General features: G+C 43.2%; 1 protein-coding gene across 7 annotated transcripts in view; it reads left to right on the forward strand.

Moving 5' to 3' along the window:
- The window catches only part of LOC5576066 (anoctamin-5), a 126,307-nt gene that overhangs the window by 103,158 nt on the left and 4,125 nt on the right, over positions 1-19,024 (forward strand). For all 7 annotated transcript variants that reach the window (XM_021857461.1, XM_021857469.1, XM_021857448.1 and 4 more), the window contains 4 exons: positions 3,427-4,396; positions 4,457-4,689; positions 4,831-5,458; positions 5,520-5,725. In XM_021857461.1, coding sequence (XP_021713153.1) covers positions 3,427-4,396; positions 4,457-4,689; positions 4,831-5,458; positions 5,520-5,725 — 2,037 coding nt within the window. The remainder of the gene's footprint in view (positions 1-3,426; positions 4,397-4,456; positions 4,690-4,830; positions 5,459-5,519; positions 5,726-19,024) is intronic.

Consider the following 19,024-nt stretch of genomic DNA (forward strand, 5'->3'; position numbering starts at 1 on the left):
ATAAGCTTTAAAAAATCCTATTTGATAATTTGTTTTTAAAGCTAGTTAAGCTGAGGGGCTGGCTGTGTTCCAGTAGGGACGTAACGTCAGGAAAAAAGAAGAACAAGAAGAATAAGTGTAACGGTAGCATTAAAATTCAACATGTTATGTGCTAACAAGGTGAAAACTCATTCTACTACTTAAAACCAAGATGGCGTCTAAATCCAAGATAGCCGCCAGATAATAATACTCCTATTCTTCATCTGTCTCAAATAATACATCAACGATTGAAAACTTGTTTCTTTGTTGTACAAAAAAATATGTTTGCATTGATTACACTCGCCATATACGTCAAAATAGTAGAACAAGATTTAGAAAATCGTTCATTTTATAGGGTAAAAACCTTTGCTCACATAGTTTCTGTAGCCTATCTTACACAATTTTTCCTCAGCTTTCTGATCTCAGAATTCAAAACTAGCGGTGCGCTAATGGTGAAAAAACGATTTTTCTAACAAAATTCAAGAATGCGACCAAATGCAAAATGGCCGCCAAATTTTTGATAAATGAATTCTTTATCCTTTCTCTATACGATGCCACTAAGTTTGCTATGTGTTGCAAGCGAAATATGAGACATATCCTGTGAAGAAATACCCAAGATTTATAAAAAAATGGGCTTTTTTGCAAACTGTCAGCTAGCTGGCGTACGAGGGATCCACCAATTCGAGAAAACAGAAAGGACCACCCTTAAGTTTTATCGAAAACTAGCGATCAGTGACATAAAATTGGAATTCTAACGATGAGTGCCGATGGCGGCCTGGTTTCAGCGAGAATTGCTCAAAACAATAAAGTGATATTCAAATATACATGAAAGATCTCACCAAATTATTACTCCAGCTTTGATTATTTCATTAAATGTCCGGATCCACTATTGTTGCAAAGGGTTTTCTCAGAGTTGCTCAATAATTTCCCTAAAGGAACCCCACATAGGGAAAGTGTACCAGTTATGACCATAGTGGTTCCCTATTCGGCCATATGCAAAATTTGGAGAACTTTTACATTTTTAATCTTTTTGAACGTTTTAACATCAAGATTCATCATTTACTTTACTGCTGAAACACAAAAGATTTTTCAAAATGTGAAGGCATTCAAGATATCGCGTTTGGCGAAATAGGGAACCACTATGGCCATAACTGGTACACCTACCCTATCAAGGATTTTTGCAAGAATCCATCGACTATTTCATCTTTTCCGCAACTTGGATTTCGCAACAAGGCTTTGACAATCAGGAGGTCGCGAAAGCCACTTTCACTTGGATTAAGTACACTTATCTCGATAGGAGTTCACAGGTGGAGAAGTGAAAACAATTTGACGACGGTGGCGTAGCGTGGCGCCCCACACCTCCATTTTGAAATTGTTTTGAGAGCCCCTATAAAATTTCTGATAATCTCTTGGTATTCCTCAGGTAGCCCCTGAAAAGCGCTTGGGTATACGTAGGAATCTCCAGGTACCACCTGAAAGCTTATTAAATTTCTGAAATCATCAAATACCGTAAAACGGGGTAACTTTGATAGTTTTTTCGAAGAAAACTTGAATATTTAGGCATGCTGTTTCAAAGAATTATAATTTATATTTTTAAAACAAGTACTGGTATCCCAACTATCGATTGCAGTTGATAGATTACCAAAAGATTTATTTTGAATGGATACATAATTTTTCATGTAATCGAAAGTCGGTTTTCTGTTTTTGGGTAACTTTGATAATGGAGTATAAATCGAACAAAATTGAATCAATTACGGAACATTTATAGGGCGTTTCATACCGCTAGGCGTTTAACGCTATATGGAAATTTCTGATTTATATTACAAAAATGGTCCCAGTTTGTTAAAATGGTTTTCGCTAGGAGATTTGAGACGGAATTCATGTTCTGCTATAACTAGGCTATCAAGGATAAGCGACGAACTCAATATGACTTATCAAATAGTGATCGTAGAACAGATTGTTTGTGAGCGTTTCAAAAATGCTGAAATCTTATAAATTTTTAATATTTGCTTAATTATCCTCAAATGTACTTGATTCCAGCGAAAATAGCTTTGATATGAAGTGTTATACTAATACTTTGTACTTTTGCATTCATTTTGCTTAACTGATTAACATAAACTTTGTTATTTCGTTAAATATGTCGTGGGTCTCGTACTATCAAAGTTACCCGCATTATCAAAGTTACCCCGTTTTACGGTACCACTTGAAATTATCTGGAAATCCTTTGCTAATCCCAGGAAGACCCTTCTAATCCATTTTGATTTTTTTGATGATATAGAAGTACAGAACCCTTTGAGAACACAATCTCAATAATTGGGTATTTCTGAGAACCGCTTGGAAATTTCTTGGGAATTGTTGAAAATTACTATACAGCTCATTTGGGAGGTTAAGGGAGCAGGATCCGTCATTAATTTCGGAATTTTCAAAAGCAGTTCAGAATCATGAAAATTAACACGAAAATGTGTTCACTGTATTCTATTCTCCAACCGATAGACGATGAACACATTTTCAGCGAATAATTTCCAGTTTCTGACAGAAAAACTGCTCTTGATGTTTTGATGATGACGATGATTACGATGACGGATCCTTGAACGTTAAGGACAAATTGCAAGAACATGACAGATTTGCCCAATGATGTCGGCAGCAATCTTTGAAATAAATTCATCAATTATACTCCAAGGGTCTTTCCAAAAATCCTTTAAAATCTTGTGGGAAATTCTCCAATAATCTCACTCGAAGTTAAGCAAAGCTTTTCAAAATATCCACTGACAATCTTACCAGGCAACAGAATTTTGGAATGAATTTCGGAAGGAATTCTACAAAGAAGTCGGGAATAATCCATTTAGAAGGTAGTAATAAGCTACTCTACACCGAGCATTAATATTTATTTTATCTTCAGTATATTTCATATCATTATTTAGTGTAGGTATTATATATTAATACTTCCTGTTCCTCGATCATGTATTGACCCATTTGTTCAACAGATTTCAAATAACACACTTCCAATTTTTTTCATTTTTAAACCCTACGCGATATAAACTTTTGAAATACCTTAAGTAACCTTTTTAGGCTTATAGGTCTATTATACAGCTTATATATGGCAAGTGAGCTATATAATAGCATTTAATAGCGAATTTAAGTGCTATTTTATTACTTAGGACATTGATCTTATGAAATGCATCAATTAATGGGGATTAAATCGCCTTCGTCTCTCATCAGTGAAGGAGTGTCAACGTTTTAATACTAACAATTTTCCTAATATTGTACATACAGCTGAATATGTAACTATTACCGTAGTCTAGACTAACATTCACACATTCATTGTACATTGAGTTGCACTAAAAACTTCTGAGAAACACAATTCTTCTCATCAAAATTCTAATAATCTTTCTATTCTATTTACCTTAGACGTGGAACCGCTTCCAGGATGGCAAACGGGTGGTCGACTTCGTGCTGGCCTACAACGGCCAGGACCAGAGCGAAGAGATGGCTCGCAAGAGGGCCACCTTCCAGCAGAACCTCCAAGCGGAGGGTTTAGAAATCGAACCGGAATGTTCGCAGCGAATCCACTTCATCAAAATCCACGTCCCCCAGGAGGTGGTGTCCCGGTACTGCGAGATCATGCGCATGCAGATGCCAACGGTGAAGCTGCCGGGTCAGGACAATATTGCGCCGAAGGATTTCAGCGTGAGCGGTTTGCTGGTTAAGCTTTTTAGGAGGCCGCTGTTCAGCTTCGTGATCATCGATCGGGACAAGTTCCGCAAGAGGGAATACCAGCTGAAGCACGAGTATACGCGGGACAAGTCGTATCTGTTTGACGACGGACAGCCGGATTTCTTCACTCCGAGCATCCGGATAGCGGTGGCCCATTTTATTCTGGAGCGGACGTATTTCAACGTGGGGGAGGAGAACAAGTACGACATCGGGTTGAGGAAGCTGTTGAACGATGGGGTTTATCTGGATGCTTACCCGCTGCACGATGGAAATACGGACATGCCGGAGGTGGAGTGTCAGAGGACACTTCTTCTGCAGGAGTGGGCTTCCGTGATCCGGTGGATCAAGCACCAGCCGTTGGACCACATCAAGGAGTACTTCGGGGTGAAGGTGGCGATGTACTTCGCCTGGCTTGGATTCTACACGCACATGCTGATCTGGGCTTCGATCGTGGGTTTGCTGTGTTTCTTCTACGGATTGCTAACGTTCCGGGACAACCGGATCAGTCAGGACATTTGCAACGACAACACGACGATCATGTGTCCGCAGTGTGACGCCAAGTGCGACTACTGGAGGCTGAACGACACGTGCACAACCTCGCAGCTGGCGCACATATTCGACAACAACTTCACGATCGTGTTCGCGGTGTTCATGTCGATCTGGGGTAAGTGGACTGAAGAAATGCATTACATGCCTTATTTTGACGATCAAACTTCTATTTCAGCTACCCTCTATCTGGAAATGTGGAAACGGTACTCTTCGGCCATTCAGCACAGGTGGGGCATTACGGATTACTGTTCGTTGGCGGAACCTCCACGGCCGCAGTACTTGTCGCGGTTGAAGGACAGCAAGAAGACGATCTTCAACATCATTACCGGAACGCAGGAACCGTCGCCGCCGTTCTGGACGAGAAAGTTGCCCAGCTTCCTGTACAGTTACTCCGTGATATTTTTGTTTGTAAGTATAGTTTGATAATGGTCTCATAAATCATAAAACCTGTCGGAAAGTCGCCTTAGGTGTTCATCATGAATTATTCATAAAATACGTCAAACTCAATGATCAATTCTATAATCCACCATTATCTCTTTTCTTTTCCAGATAACCCTAGCGATCGCCGCCGTCTTCGGCATCGTGATCTACCGGATGTCGCTGATGACCTCGCGCAACATCTACGGCGACCCGGACGCTGTCTCGACCAAGCTGTTGCTCCTGCCGGCGACGGCCGCCATCATCAACTTGATCGTGTCGACGATCCTGAACTTTGCGTACGACTACGTGGCCGTCTACATGACCGACATCGAGTACCGGCGGACGCAGAGCGAGTACAACGAGAGCCTGAACCTCAAGATCTACCTCTTCCAGTTCATCAACTACTACAGTTCGATCTTCTACATTGCGTTCGTGAAGGGGAAGTTCCCCGGCTATCCGGCCAAGTATAACCGGATTCTTACGCTGCGTCAGGAGGAATGCAGCCCCGGGGGATGCCTGATGGAACTGTGCATCCAGCTGGCGATCATCATGATCGGCAAGCAGATCATTTCGTTGATCCTGGAGATTCTGGTGCCGTTCCTGTTGCAAAAGTTCCGCGAGTTCAGAAGCGTGTTGGGCATTGAATCGGAGGAGTCGGAGAACGGCGAGAAGCTGATCTGTTGCAACCAGTGGACCAAAGATTTTACACTGATCAGCTGGACCGATCGGAGTTTGTTCGAGGAATACCTGAAGATGAGTAAGTTGATCGCGTTTTAGGTGATGAGTTCGAATAAAGGACATGTTTTTTTCAATTTCAGTCATCCAGTACGGATTTATAACGATCTTTGTGGTGGCCTTCCCGTTGGGTCCATTGTTCGCGCTGTTGAACAACGTGTTCGAGACGCGGTTGGACGCGAAGAAGTTTTTGCTGTATTACAAACGAGCCGTTCCGCAGCGGGTGCGAAACATCGGCATGTGGTACAACGTGATGCACGTGCTCGGAAAAGTGGCGGTGATTTCCAGCGTAAGTTATCTATCTCTGTTATGTAGTGGAAGAGTTACCGTCAGGTCTCCACAGAAATCCGCGTTTTAGGAGACCCAGAGTTTATGGGCCTTCATCAATTTGAGGATGTCGTGGAATACTTTGCATTCAGGGTTAAAATCCTGAGAAAATTGAGAGAATCACTAATCGCTCTCTGTAACAATCAAGATTTGCAGCACATCATGAGAGACTGTTAGAGCTCTGATTAGATCGGAGAGATAACAGTGCACGATGAAACCCCTCTAAACAAGCTCCAAAACTTGGGAGCCACTATTGCTATCAGATGTTCGGGGATTGTTTATCGTGCCAGTTAAATAAAACACCTACCCCCAATGGTGAACAAGAGAGAAAAAGAAGGATTGTATCATCGCTCTCTTTTAGAAGCTCTCGTTCGCTGCTGTTATCAAACCCGTTACAAGCTAGGACAGGACGTGACAGCTCATCTAATACTGCCCCGTTGTTTTTCAGACGATAACCTTGACGATACAAAAGCCAGTGTTACCAGTATCCTTTTTAAGCACATGTTGGTCACAAATTCTAAAATCAGGGCTCATAATTTGATTGTTTCGCGTACGATTTATTCATCTAATGCACTAGAGGATGCTATACTTTTCCAAACTCATGTTAAAATTCAAAACCGGCGATATTTTTAGAGATAATTGACACCAATTGTATTATATTGATCTCAATTAGGTGTTTTTATTTATTTTAGCATTGTAGGGACACATGCTTTGAACATTACATCGAATATAAATTGATTTGAAATAAAAAGATTCAATCAAAAATTTCCAAACTTTTGATAAAAACTGTAATTTACGAACTAGCAACACGGCTGGACTAGCAACAAAGTGCCCTGTTTCAATCCAACGTAACGATGTGAAAGTAGGCCTTTGCCAAAACGACCAATGAGAAGTGGTTTTTTTTGTTAGGCAATTGGTTTCATTTTTGTACTTTGACCTGTCACGCCTTGTCTTAGGTTACAAGTTGAAATGCATTGCCGATCATGGATCGCTAAAGATGGGATGTTTTTTTTTTTGGCTTGATTTGATCGTACTTGTAAATCCAATATGAACGAATTTTGCAATGCCTGCTTGTATGTGTTACTGACATACCTATAGAACAAAACTTGCATGCTTACTAGCGCACATAGTGGCATAATTTGGAATCAACTTGCTCTAAAAATAACTCAAAATTTCAATGTATACTAATATAAGTTACATACTATTCAAAGTAGAATTAAGCTTTAATAAGTAAGGAAGTGAATAAACTTAAACAAAAATTGTAGTCAGAGCATACAAAATATAAATTCCTTAAATCTCGGTCAGAACCCTCAGGATTCGGCTGAATGTCGTGCTTAGAATCCAAGGAGTCTGCTAGGCATTCCCAGAATCCCATCAGGAAACTCAGGAAGTCCATAAGGAATCCTTATGATATCGTTGATGATCCTCAGATTCTGCTCAGTAACCTCAAAATCTTTCAATTAGTTCAATGGAAATCCCAAGATTTCACATGATTCGGGTTTGAAAGATTTCATTGAAAATTCTTCACGAAAGAATTCCACAGCATCCATTTAGGACACACATGAGTCCGCTATAAACACCCAGATTCCACTCAGAATTCTTTGGATTCTGCGCAGGGTTGGGAAAAACTCTGAAATTCATTCTACAGTAGCCAAAAAAAGCCAACCGCAGTCAGCAAAACCAGTGAAACTCACGCCTATCGCTGCTGTAGGCAAAGAGCCTTGAAAATTGCAAAACACCCGTTGCTAAGGGCAACCCAAAATTACTTTAGAAAAATGTTCTATTTCCCGCATTTAGAGCCTTCAATGACACTAACGATTTAGAAAACTCATGCACCCAATATAGGCTACTTGATGAGATTCACGTTTTAGAACTACTGTACTTGGAAAGCCACGTGATTTTCGCGAAATTCAAGCCTACAACTATTACCATTCCCAGCACTGATTCTGCGAACTGGCCAAGAATCCTTTTATTATCGCCAACATATTTTTGGAAAGCCACCACAATCTAAAGTGCTTGCTTGGAATCCACTGTTTTTGGTGCCAGCTATTTAGTAATTTTCAGGAAGCGGAAGTGGATTCCAAATCCACAGGATCATGATTCCACTCAGTCGGCAAAGTTCGAAATGAAATTCTAAGTATCTCCGATCTACAGAATTTTGTTTCGAATTCACAGAATCTTGATAGTAACCTGGAAGACCACAAGAAATCCTTAAATTCTGCTGGGATTCCACTGAAAATGTTCAAGAAACCTTAGGATCGCACTAGGAATTTTAAAATTTCGCTTGCATCGTACTGATAATGCATAAGATTCTTACATAAAATTCCCAAGAATTCGCTTATATTTTTCATATTCAGCTGGGGTTTTTAATGTTTTAACATTCTAATGCAGCTCGTAGCTCTTGTAAATATTTTCAATTGGCTCGCAGTATGCTCTAGCGTGAGCACAACTGCTCTGAATAGTCAGAATCCTGACACACCTGCGAAACAAAAATTGCATGCTTACTAACGCCTGATGGTCAGTGGCTAACTCGCCAAGGGCGAAAAGCTTCGTTAATAGTAAATGGTAATACCGCCGCCTGGTGGCAAAATGTTGAGCCTAGTGGTCGAAATAATGCCAATCCAAAGTATCTTAATACACAGGATTACCGCAATTGTTATTACCGGGGAGTTATTACTAAAAGAAAAGAAAATAAGCAAAAATAACAATGAAGTTTGCTGAATATCGTTTTTTTTTCAATTAGTTTCCAAGCAATTAGGACTTTGAAAATGTATTATAATTACATTATTTTCTTCGAGATCCATACCATAAAACTGGATAACAATAAGTTTGACACAAATTTTACTAACGCGGATATGTTGGTTGGATTTTTAACATATTCCTAAAATTCAATACCTTAAATTTTTACGTTTAACTGACAAAAATTTGATAAACATCGCGGTTTTCGTTTAAATTTAATGTTTTTGAGTAGTTCTTTTTGAAAATTGTTGAAAACTAAGTCAGAACGTTCCCAGTAAACACACGATCGTATATGATAGGATATAAGAGTACAAAGGTGGAGGCGATATACATACATTTTGCATGTAGCCTTATGGCGCATGTACGTATATCGCCTCCACTTTTGTACTCTTATGCGCTACCGTATACGAGTTTGTGTTTACTGGGTTAGTTTTGAATCGTCCAATCAAATTCCGTGTTCCTGAGTCGTTTGAGGCTAGCCGCCTTCGAAGAGGGTCAGTTTGTCTGATCAGGGTTGCCAGTACATTTTGGAAAATGTATGGCAAGTTCGAAATAAGATGTCTTGCAAAATCTGCCAGACATCTGTAACTAATGGGGCGATCCCTGCCCAGCACTGGTGAGACTCCCCTCTATACAATTGCCTCAGGGTCGGCGTACGCGCTTGACTATCGCGACCAAGAACACACTAAACTACCTTTGCTGGACACAAACTCACTTTATTTCGATTTCCGCACAAAAGGTACCTTTATTCTCCCACTTTCTTAACGCTATCTCCTACCTCATTTATTTTCTTCTTCACTATTGGCGGGGCCCCTTCTTCTTGTCCCGCTACTTCACCTCTTCTCCTCTATTTCTCGCTTCGGCTGGACGGTCGGCGGGTACTTCACCTTCTTCTTCACGGTCTCGTTTGGGGTGGACGGCCGGCGGGCTTTACTCTCCTTCACACTGCCTTTCGACTCCGAGCTTCAGGCCGTTCACAAAATGGCCGCCTCTATTCACCGACTAGGTGACGCCTATGGCTCGCTGTGGTAGACTACGGAGTGGTACCCTTGTCGACTCTAGGCCAACTCCGAACTATGCCGAGGTCACGGTTCACGTCCAGTGATGCTTCGGACGGATCCAATCTCCGGTTCCGGGCCAAACCCAGGAGAAAGCTCAGGGTTGGACTATTGGTAAACTACGGTGAACTACGGGGTCCTGGTGGGTCGAGGGGGCGGAAATATGATGGATTTTTGACGATTAATATGAGGGCTGCCTGGATTGGAATGGTTAACGGATTACCTGGATGTAATTCCAATGTCACTTCTTCCACTTTCCACAACTTATTTTAACTTTCACTTTAACTTTTTTGGCTTTTAGCAACTAGCGTCGTATTCTTCCGAATGCTGCAGTCTTAATGATTTTTGCGATGGCGGTTACATATCGACGATCGCGTTGAAGCATTTTCCGCCCATCCATTTTCGCCCCATCATGGCCCCCTTTACACCACCCACAATGGTCGCCCATCTTTATCCTTCTCGGCGTCTGGTGGTGAGTAGCGGAACTAATGATGTGGCTGCGTTCTCCACAGTGGGAGTTGGGAAGTGTCCAGTTTTATATAATTTAATATTTTCTTGGTATTAGATTTTTGACAATAAAACGATACACAAAATCACGGTAGTCTCACAAATCCTGGACACTTCAACACACCACTAGTTACACATCATTGTGAGGAAATACTAAAAGATCTAAATTTCGACAGTAACAAATGATAAAACAACATGTAAAAAACATGATACAAATTCACTTCAATCTGACTTTCTGAGAAAACACTGAGATTTGAGCTCGACCTCTTTTAAAATACATAAAACTGTATTGGGAAGTAATGGTATTCATTAAAAAATGCTTTTATGTTTGATTGGGGGCCCAGATAGCCGTAGCGGTAAACGCGCAGCTATTCAGCAAGACCAAGCTGAGGGTCGAGGGTTCGAATCCCACCGGTCGAGGATCTTTTCGGGTTGGAAATTTTCTCGACTTCCCAGGGCATAGAGTATCTTCGTACCTGCCACACGATATACGCATGCAAAAATGGTCATTGGCATAGTAAGCTCTCAGTTAATAACTGTGGAAGTGCTCATAAGAACACTAAGCTGAGAAGCAGGCTCTGTCCCAGTGGGGACGTAATGCCAGAAAGAAGAAGAAGATGTTTGATTTAAATCCTGGAACTTATACTCTTAAAAATAATGAAATTTACTGTAGACGTAATGCTCGGCATGACTGAATGACACATGATGTAAGTGATGGAACGTATTTTAAATGTGTATCCCAAAAGACGTAAATCGCAAGATTTTTTGGGAGTGTGTAGAGTCCGCGGATACAAAGCAAAGCCATGCTGAAGGTGTCTGGGTTCGATCCCCGGTCTGTCCAGGATCTTTTCGTAATGGAAATTTCCATGACTTCCCTGGGCATAGAGTATCATCGTATCTGCCACACAAGATACGAATGCGAAAATGGCAACTTTGGCAAAGAAAGCTCTCAGTTAATAACAGTGGAATTTCTCATAAGAACACTAAGCTGAGAAGCAGGCTCTGTCCCAGTGAGGACGTTAATGCCAAGAAAAAGAAGAAGATTCTTATGATTGTGGAAATTCATAGCCGAGAAAGTTTCGCCATAAGTCTGTTTTCCAAAATTTAAATCAGATTTATTAATGTGAATTGCGCTCCAGTTGAATTGATCTGCACATTGTTGAAACTTTTGATCGTCAATATTAATTAGCGAGAGTGTTACGAAAAATGAAAACTGAATACAAAAATATCATCGTCTAGTAATGAAAGTCATTAAATTATACATAAATACAAGACTTATTGAATATGGATGTTGCGTCTGCAATACAAGTATTTTGGTTGCCCGGTTACTACGCCACTGTATGTCTTTTTGAGCACCATAACTATGGTTAGTCGAATACTTTTCATATTTTTATCAAATGCTCTACAGTCTGTGTGGATTTGAAAAAGTCTGACAAAATGGGCAATCTGTCTTTTTGTCTTTTCTTTGAATTAAAGTCTTGCAGTGCCAGCCAGATTAACCTTGCATAATGGCAACCCTGCATCTGATACTGACAGAGGATGGATGTGCTCCCCAAAGCACGGTCCTCCGTGCGGTGTCTTCTGGTGGCCGGACGGTTTTTTTTGTGGAGGGGCTGGGAATCGAACAAATGACCATCCGCTTATGAAGCGAGTGCTAACCTCAAGGCTACGGGCCCCCTTTAAGTGATTTATTCATCATGTTTGAAAGCAATTCAAATATCCACTAAAAGATGTAAAATCTTTTAGGATTAATCGATTGAGTATTTATGAATTTGTATTTTTTTGTAGAAATGAGGAAAAAATTGGAGAACACTACTTTTAACTATTACTAGTTATAGTCTTAGACAAATTTGATATCTTATAAGCTTAAAGCTTATAATGCTTAAAGATTGAAAACTGGTTGAAAAATAGCAAAGTTATGAAAACTATTCCAAAACATGAGGTCAAAATATTATATAAAAATAAACAGAATTGGGATCGGTGTACCAATAGTAGCATAGCTAAGAACAAATATTCGTATTCCATTGATAGGTAATGAAGTATCGATTTCTGTACAGTTTTGTTTTGATTCCTCAGCGATTGGTAGAAATCAAGTGTGATGGAAGGTCCCGCTATTTACACCCTTTATAGAGAACTACATCTCAGCGAATACGCGCCCTTTTAAAACATAATCGATTTAATTTCTGAGAATACAAATCGATACTATTGATATTTGATTATGCTATTCTAGTTCAATTCTTGCTTAGCTCTTACTTTACTCCCAGGAAACTACAAATAAGGGGGTACTAGCAGCAAAACCAAATCAGGCTAGAAAAATTGTTTAGTAGGGTCGATGTAGGTACCAATAGTTGCATAGCTAGAAACAAATATTAGTATATGTTACGTACGCGCCGGCGGGGTGGTCGTGTGCATATTTACACATAAACTAGACGCGAACGTACAAAACAAACATGCTAAAACTTTATTAAAACGACTAACTAAAAGTACATACATGTATCGCGGGAAGCGCGCGGACTATTACAATGGCTGAACAGTTGTTGTTGTTTACTATTCGCGTATCTACGGGTAGCAGTCTAGCTGCTACCAGTGAGCATAGTAGTGATAGTGGTGGTAGCGATCGGTTGATCGCTATGTTGGTCCAGTGGTTCCCAACATCTCCCCTCTTAATACAGCTGGTACGGATCGAACCTTATCGGCGGTCTTCGTTGGCGAGAAGAGCGTCGAGGTAACGGACCAGCTGTTTCGACTTCGTTGGCTGACATGAACTCTGCTGACGTTGATGGAACAGAGCTTGTTGCTGAGGACGATGGGAATCGGGTTGTTGACGATACAGAAGAAGACGGTTCAGGAGGTTCCGTCACTGTTGGAGACACCCAGACCAGGTTTGGTTTAGCTTGCAATGGTGTCGAATGTTCTGGCGGTGCTGCGAGCGACGATGGCGGCTGTGCCACCGGAACGGATGGTGCTGGTGTTGGTAGCGGAGAAGGACGTGACGATTGAGACTGACTTGGCTGATGCAGGTTGCAGGCTTGAAACAGAATGTCCAAAGGCAACTGATGGTTGCATGCCTTGGACGAAGTTGTACCGGAAGTTTGTGTACTACCGGTAACGGTTCGGTTTCGCAGCTGGTTGATGTGCGAGCGAAGCATACGCCTGTCTTCTACCCACACGTTGTACATCACGTTTCCGATTTGCTCCAAAACTACTGCCGGTGCCCATCTCCAGGAATTGCTCGAGTGCACCTTGGCGTACACTAGATCACCTTTCCTAAATGACCGTGCACCTTGATGATCGCTCGACGGTTGAACACTTGGAGGGCGAAGCAGGTCCAAACTGGTCCGTATTCGGCGCCCGAACATGACTTCGGACGGAGATTTGCCTTCTGGGGCTGACGGATTTGGTGTCGAACGGTAGGTTATCAGGAAAGTGTCCAGTGCTTCTTGGATGGCTCCTCTCCCTTCTCGGATTTTCTTGATCGCTCGCTTGAATGTGTCCACGAAACGCTCTGCCTGACCGTTGGACTGTGGATGGAACGGTGCGGTGGTAACGTGATTGATACCGTTCTCCAGGCAGAACTGCGCAAACTCGTTACTGGTGAACTGCGTGCCGTTGTCACTGACTAACGTTTCTGGCATGCCGAGACGAGCGAACAGACTCCGTAGGATTCCGATGGTAGCTGAGGCAGTGATCGATTTGGTTCGGACGATTTCAACCCACTTGGAAAGCGAATCGATGCTGAGCAAAAAGTACTCTCCTTCAATGGGCCCAGCGTAATCGATGTGAACCCGTTGCCATGGATGCGTTGATTTGGACCACGACAATGGTGCTGATTTGGGCGGACTCTTGGCTGCGGCTGCGCAACTACTGCAACCCTTGACGTGCGCAGTGATGTCCGAATCGATCGACGGCCAGTACACGTAACTGCGCGCAATCGCCTTCATGCGCTGGATTCCCGGATGACCCCGGTGAAGATGGTGCAAACAACGCGCTCGGAAACTGCTCGGAATCACAAGGCGTTCAGCAAACATCACGCACCCTTGAACCGTTGATAACGAGTCGCTACGGTCGAAGAACCGCTGAACATCACGGTCCGGAATGACTGATTTTGATTGTGGCCAGCCTTGCTGAATGTAGCGATAGACCTTGCTGAGAACAGGGTCGGAACGGGTGGTATGCTGAATCGCCCTGAAATTGAGAGGAAGTGCGTCAACTGCATCTAATGCTACAGATCTTACATCGTTCTCGGTGACGAAGTCTTCTTCCGGCTTGACGTGCTGATTGATTAGCCGGGACAGAATGTCGGCGTTCCCGAACTTTTCGGTATTCACGTAGACGATGTCGAAATCGTAGAGCAGCAGTTGAAGAGCCCAACGCTGTAGCCGATTCGCCGTGTAGACTGGGATGCCTTTCTTCGAACCGAAGATTCGAAGCAACGGTGCGTGGTCTGTTTGCAAGGTGAAATGGCGACCAAACACCATCTTGTGGAACTTGGTCACGGCGAAGATGATGGCGAGTCCCTCACGATCTGGCTGACTGTAGGCTTGCTCGGCGGACGTCAGTGCCCTGGATGCGTGCTGCACTACCTTGAGCGACCCATCCGGAAACTTGTGGCTGATGGTCGCTCCGACGCCTACCGATGAAGCATCCGCGGAAACCACTATTCCAAGCTGCGGATTGTAATGCGTCAAAAGCAAGTCTGACTGGAGGATCTGCTTGAAGGTGGTGAAGGACTTCTCGCACTCCGCTGTCCAGGCGAACTTCTTATCTGCTTTGAGAAGCTCATCGAGTGGATAGCGAAGCTTGCGCATACTCGGAACGAACTTTCCGTAGTAATTTATCGCTCCCAGGAAAGAGCGGACTTCTGATACGTTGGTAGGAGCGGGCATGTTGCAGATGGCTTCAACTTTAGCTGGATCAGGACGCAGACCTTGCTCGTCGATGAGATGTCCGACGTACTTGATCTGCTGCTGGCCGAACGAGCCCTTTTCGGCCTTGGTGGTGAATCCGAATTCCTGAATACGACGAAGAACTGCTTCGAGATTGCGCTGATGATCTTCTTCGTTTACGCCACCGACTAGAACGTCATCGAGATACCCCGACGTACATTCAAGCCCAGCGAGCATCGTGTCTACGAGCTGCTGGAATGCTCCAGGTGCCGCCTTTACTCCTGGTGGGAGCCGATTGTATCGATAGAGACCTCTGTGCGTGTTGATGGTGAGCATCTCCCGGCAGCTTTCGTCTACTTCCACCTGCAAGAACGCATCTGACAGGTCGATCTGGCTGAACACCTTGCAGTTCGCTAGCTTAGCGAAAATGTCCTCCGGCAGCGGAAGCGGGTACTGATGTGGTTGAAGGGCGTCATTGAGGCCAGTGGAGTAGTCTCCACAGATGCGAACTGCGCCGCTTGCCTTGCGAACGACGACAATGGGAGCTGCCCACTCTGAGAAGTCGACTGGAGTGATGATGTTCGCCTTCTCAAGCCGATCCAATTCGGCGTCGACGATACTGCACATTGCATACGCTACCGGTCGCTTTGGCCGGAAAACTGGTGTTTTTCCTTCCTTCAGCGTGAACTTCACTTTCGCCTTCGTACACAGTCCCGGTGCGTCGTTGAAAACCTCCGGAAAAGCTGCTTTGAGGGAGTTGATGGACGTGGAAGAACTGCGAACCTGGTTGCAGAAATGGTCCATTGGCACCGACCCGAGATTGAACGCGTCGATGAGGTCTAGTCCAAGCAAGTTGAGCTGTTGCTTGACTACGAAGAATCGACCTATACGCTTCTCCCCATTGAGGCTTACTTCGCAGCTACACTTGAACTTCAGCTTCAGCGGTTTGCCAGACGTTGTTGCGGCTTGCACTGTTGCAGGACTTGATGCAGGTTGCCCGATTTTCTGCCATGTCTGCTTTGAAATGATGCTGATATCCGACGCAGTATCGAGCTGCAGACTGATTTGCCTGCCGTTGATGTCCGCTTTGACAAACCTTCGTCGCTTCCGGATGTTCTTCACCTGCACGCTTCTCGTCGTTGCTTGCTTCGCTGATCTGCTGTACCGCTTGCTTGGAGATTTTATCTTCCTCGCACTGGAGCAATACCCGTCCTTGTGACCCGTTTCACCACAGTCCCTGCACCGATTCTTCTGGAATGGACAATCCTTCGAATAGTGCATGGCACCGCAGTTCCAACACGGAGTTGCTGGACTGGCACCCTTCTGACTGCTGGATCTTGACTCTGGCGATCCTCTTCCGGAACGGAAACTTTTCTTGCTGTGCTGCTTCTTCACTGCTTGCACTGCTGCCGACGAAGACGCTGTCTCTATCATCGCCGTGTCGTGCTTGATGTTGAGAAGCCGCTGACATTCGTCCGAAATTTGCTCCAGCGTTACGTCGTCCCGCTCTTCAATACGACTGAGCAACCTCGTTCTGATCTCCGCATCGCTTTCCGCCTTCAGCCCACAGACGAACATGAGGCACTTGAACTGATCCTCCGACAGTTTCCCTAGCGCGAACTCGACACACAACTTGTTCACTCGACAGGCGAACGTCTTGTAGTCCTCGGTGGCCTGCTTCTTGACTTGCAAGCACCGATACCGTCTGCTGATCACAGACTCTGGCATGCCGAACAAGCTTTTGAGCTTACTCACCGTGTCGTCGAACTTGATTTCGTTGGGACTCTTCGGAAGGATGTAACTGGTGTACCTCTCGTGTTCCGACGGGCCTAACTTCCGCAGCAGCAGTCTCACCTTGGCTTCATCGTCGAGTCGATCGGCGTCCTTGGCGAACAGATCCTCGTAACGGACGTACCATCCACCAAAGGTAACGTTTTGGTCCGGTTCGTACCGGAATTCTCGGATGTTACTCGCCAGTGAATCGAGAATTTGCTCCGGATTTGTCGGAACGTTGATGTTGATCGCTGACAATGCCGACCGAAACATGTTCACCTGCTGATTGAGGAGCGCTTGCTGCTGCTGAAATTGCAGATTTATTTGCTGTTGCATCTGCTGGAAGAAGTGCAGCATCATCGGATCGACCGACGAATAATTTTGCTGCGACTGCTGTTGCTGTCCCTGTGGTACGTGGGAGGCAGCTTGTACACCACTGGGCTGTAGAAGTGGAGGATTTATGTTCGGGATCGACGGCGGCTGCTGCTGTTGATAATTCACTCCCGGATGGTGATTTGGAGCTGCTGGATTCTGCTGCAGTCCATTTGCCGGTGGCACTGATCCTGGCCGTTCACTCCCGGGTGGCGAAAACATCCCGTCGTCCGAAATTCTCCTCCTCTTCCGTGAACGAAACACTTTCACTCACTCGCGCGAAAATGTTCTCAAATTCACCTTTTTCCTCGTCGCCACTGTTACGTACGCGCCGGCGGGGTGGTCGTGTGCATATTTACACATAAACTAGACGCGAACGTACAAAACAAACATGCTAAAACTTTATTAAAACGACTAACTAAAAGTACATACATGTATCGCGGGAAGCGCGCGGACTATTACAATGGCTGAACAGTTGTTGTTGTTTACTATTCGCGCATCTACGGGTAGCAGTCTAGCTGCTACCAGTGAGCATAGTAGTGATAGTGGTGGTAGCGATCGGTTGATCGCTATGTTGGTCCAGTGGTTCCCAACAGTATAAAATCCAAAAAATAAAGCCAGAGGCATTATTTTTACACCACTTCAAAGCTTTTTATCTTGGATTAGTGGAAATAATATGGAAACTACGAAAGTTCATATTTTGTTTATTTATTATCGCTTGTACCACTATAGGAACACATGTGCCTATAGTAGTACTATTTCTAATGTCTGTTCCTATAGTAGCACTCGTCTCATGGCATAGGAAAAATACTAATCAAAACCGTATTATTACAAAACTTTTATATTTTGCCTTCAAAGTGTGGATCAAAAGCTAGTGTGGTGCTTCCTTAAAAGGGCAAATAGCCCACTGCACAGTGGTCCAGGAATCGGTTTTACGCGGAAAGATGCATTTTGAGCTTTAGAATGAAACATTAGACAAAAACGGTCTTCTACAAAGTTGTTTGTATTAGTTAAGCCCTTTGTTTGGTGTTATTGAAAATTAGGGTGGACCACATTTTCATAGAAATTGTGTAACTAACTTTCTTATGTGTAGAAATTATATTCTACATGCTTCAGCAGAGTTGTAGACCATTCAATTTCAAGCAACTTTGCCAAAAAAAGTTTTTTTGTATATCTTAAATTGACCGATTTAGAGCTTTTTTCCTACGGTGACATAGGGTGGTCCGAACAAAACTGGTTTTCTGGCTCTAGAGTTTTTAATTCAAATTTCTCATCAAAGTAGTCTAAGAAACACTTTTAGAGCTTTAAAAAATGCGTAATTTGGTGAGTGAATTAACTCGCTATCTCCTTCCGTTTAGGAGTTATTGTTGTTTTTCTCTCAAAAACATGCCTACTTTGATTGTGAATATCTCTGATTGGGGCAAACATAAAAAATGTCTTTTGACGGCATTCAAAAGATAAAATAAAATTGTATATTATATCAAAAAATTACAGATGTGTTATTTTTGTAACTCTAATAAAAGAAAGGAAGACGATATTTGATCCATAACTGTGGTATGATTTTCAATGCCCCACAGTTATGAATCAACACTTTTAGAAATATGGTTGACATTTTAATTACTACAGACGGAAAAAATATGAATAAGCAAACAACAATAAATTGCGATGCTGTACAGATCTATGGTTAAGGTGAAACATCTCGGAGTTTAAAGATGGCCGTCACAATGGCCGACTTGTGACCCTACTCGCGTTTTCAAAGGCACAAAACTGGATAAATAGTACGCAAACGACCCTGATCTTCTTATTTTAAGCTTTCTGCTAGTGCACAAATCCAAAATAAAAAGTACACTGTTGTTGGATGCTTCCTTCGCGAGATTAGTGACTTTAATATTTCAGTGCAATCTTAGAAGTTGGATTCCAAACTGT

This window comes from Aedes aegypti, chromosome 1, assembly GCF_002204515.2.
Source record: "Aedes aegypti strain LVP_AGWG chromosome 1, AaegL5.0 Primary Assembly, whole genome shotgun sequence".
In the NCBI taxonomy this organism is placed as follows: domain Eukaryota; kingdom Metazoa; phylum Arthropoda; class Insecta; order Diptera; family Culicidae; genus Aedes; species Aedes aegypti.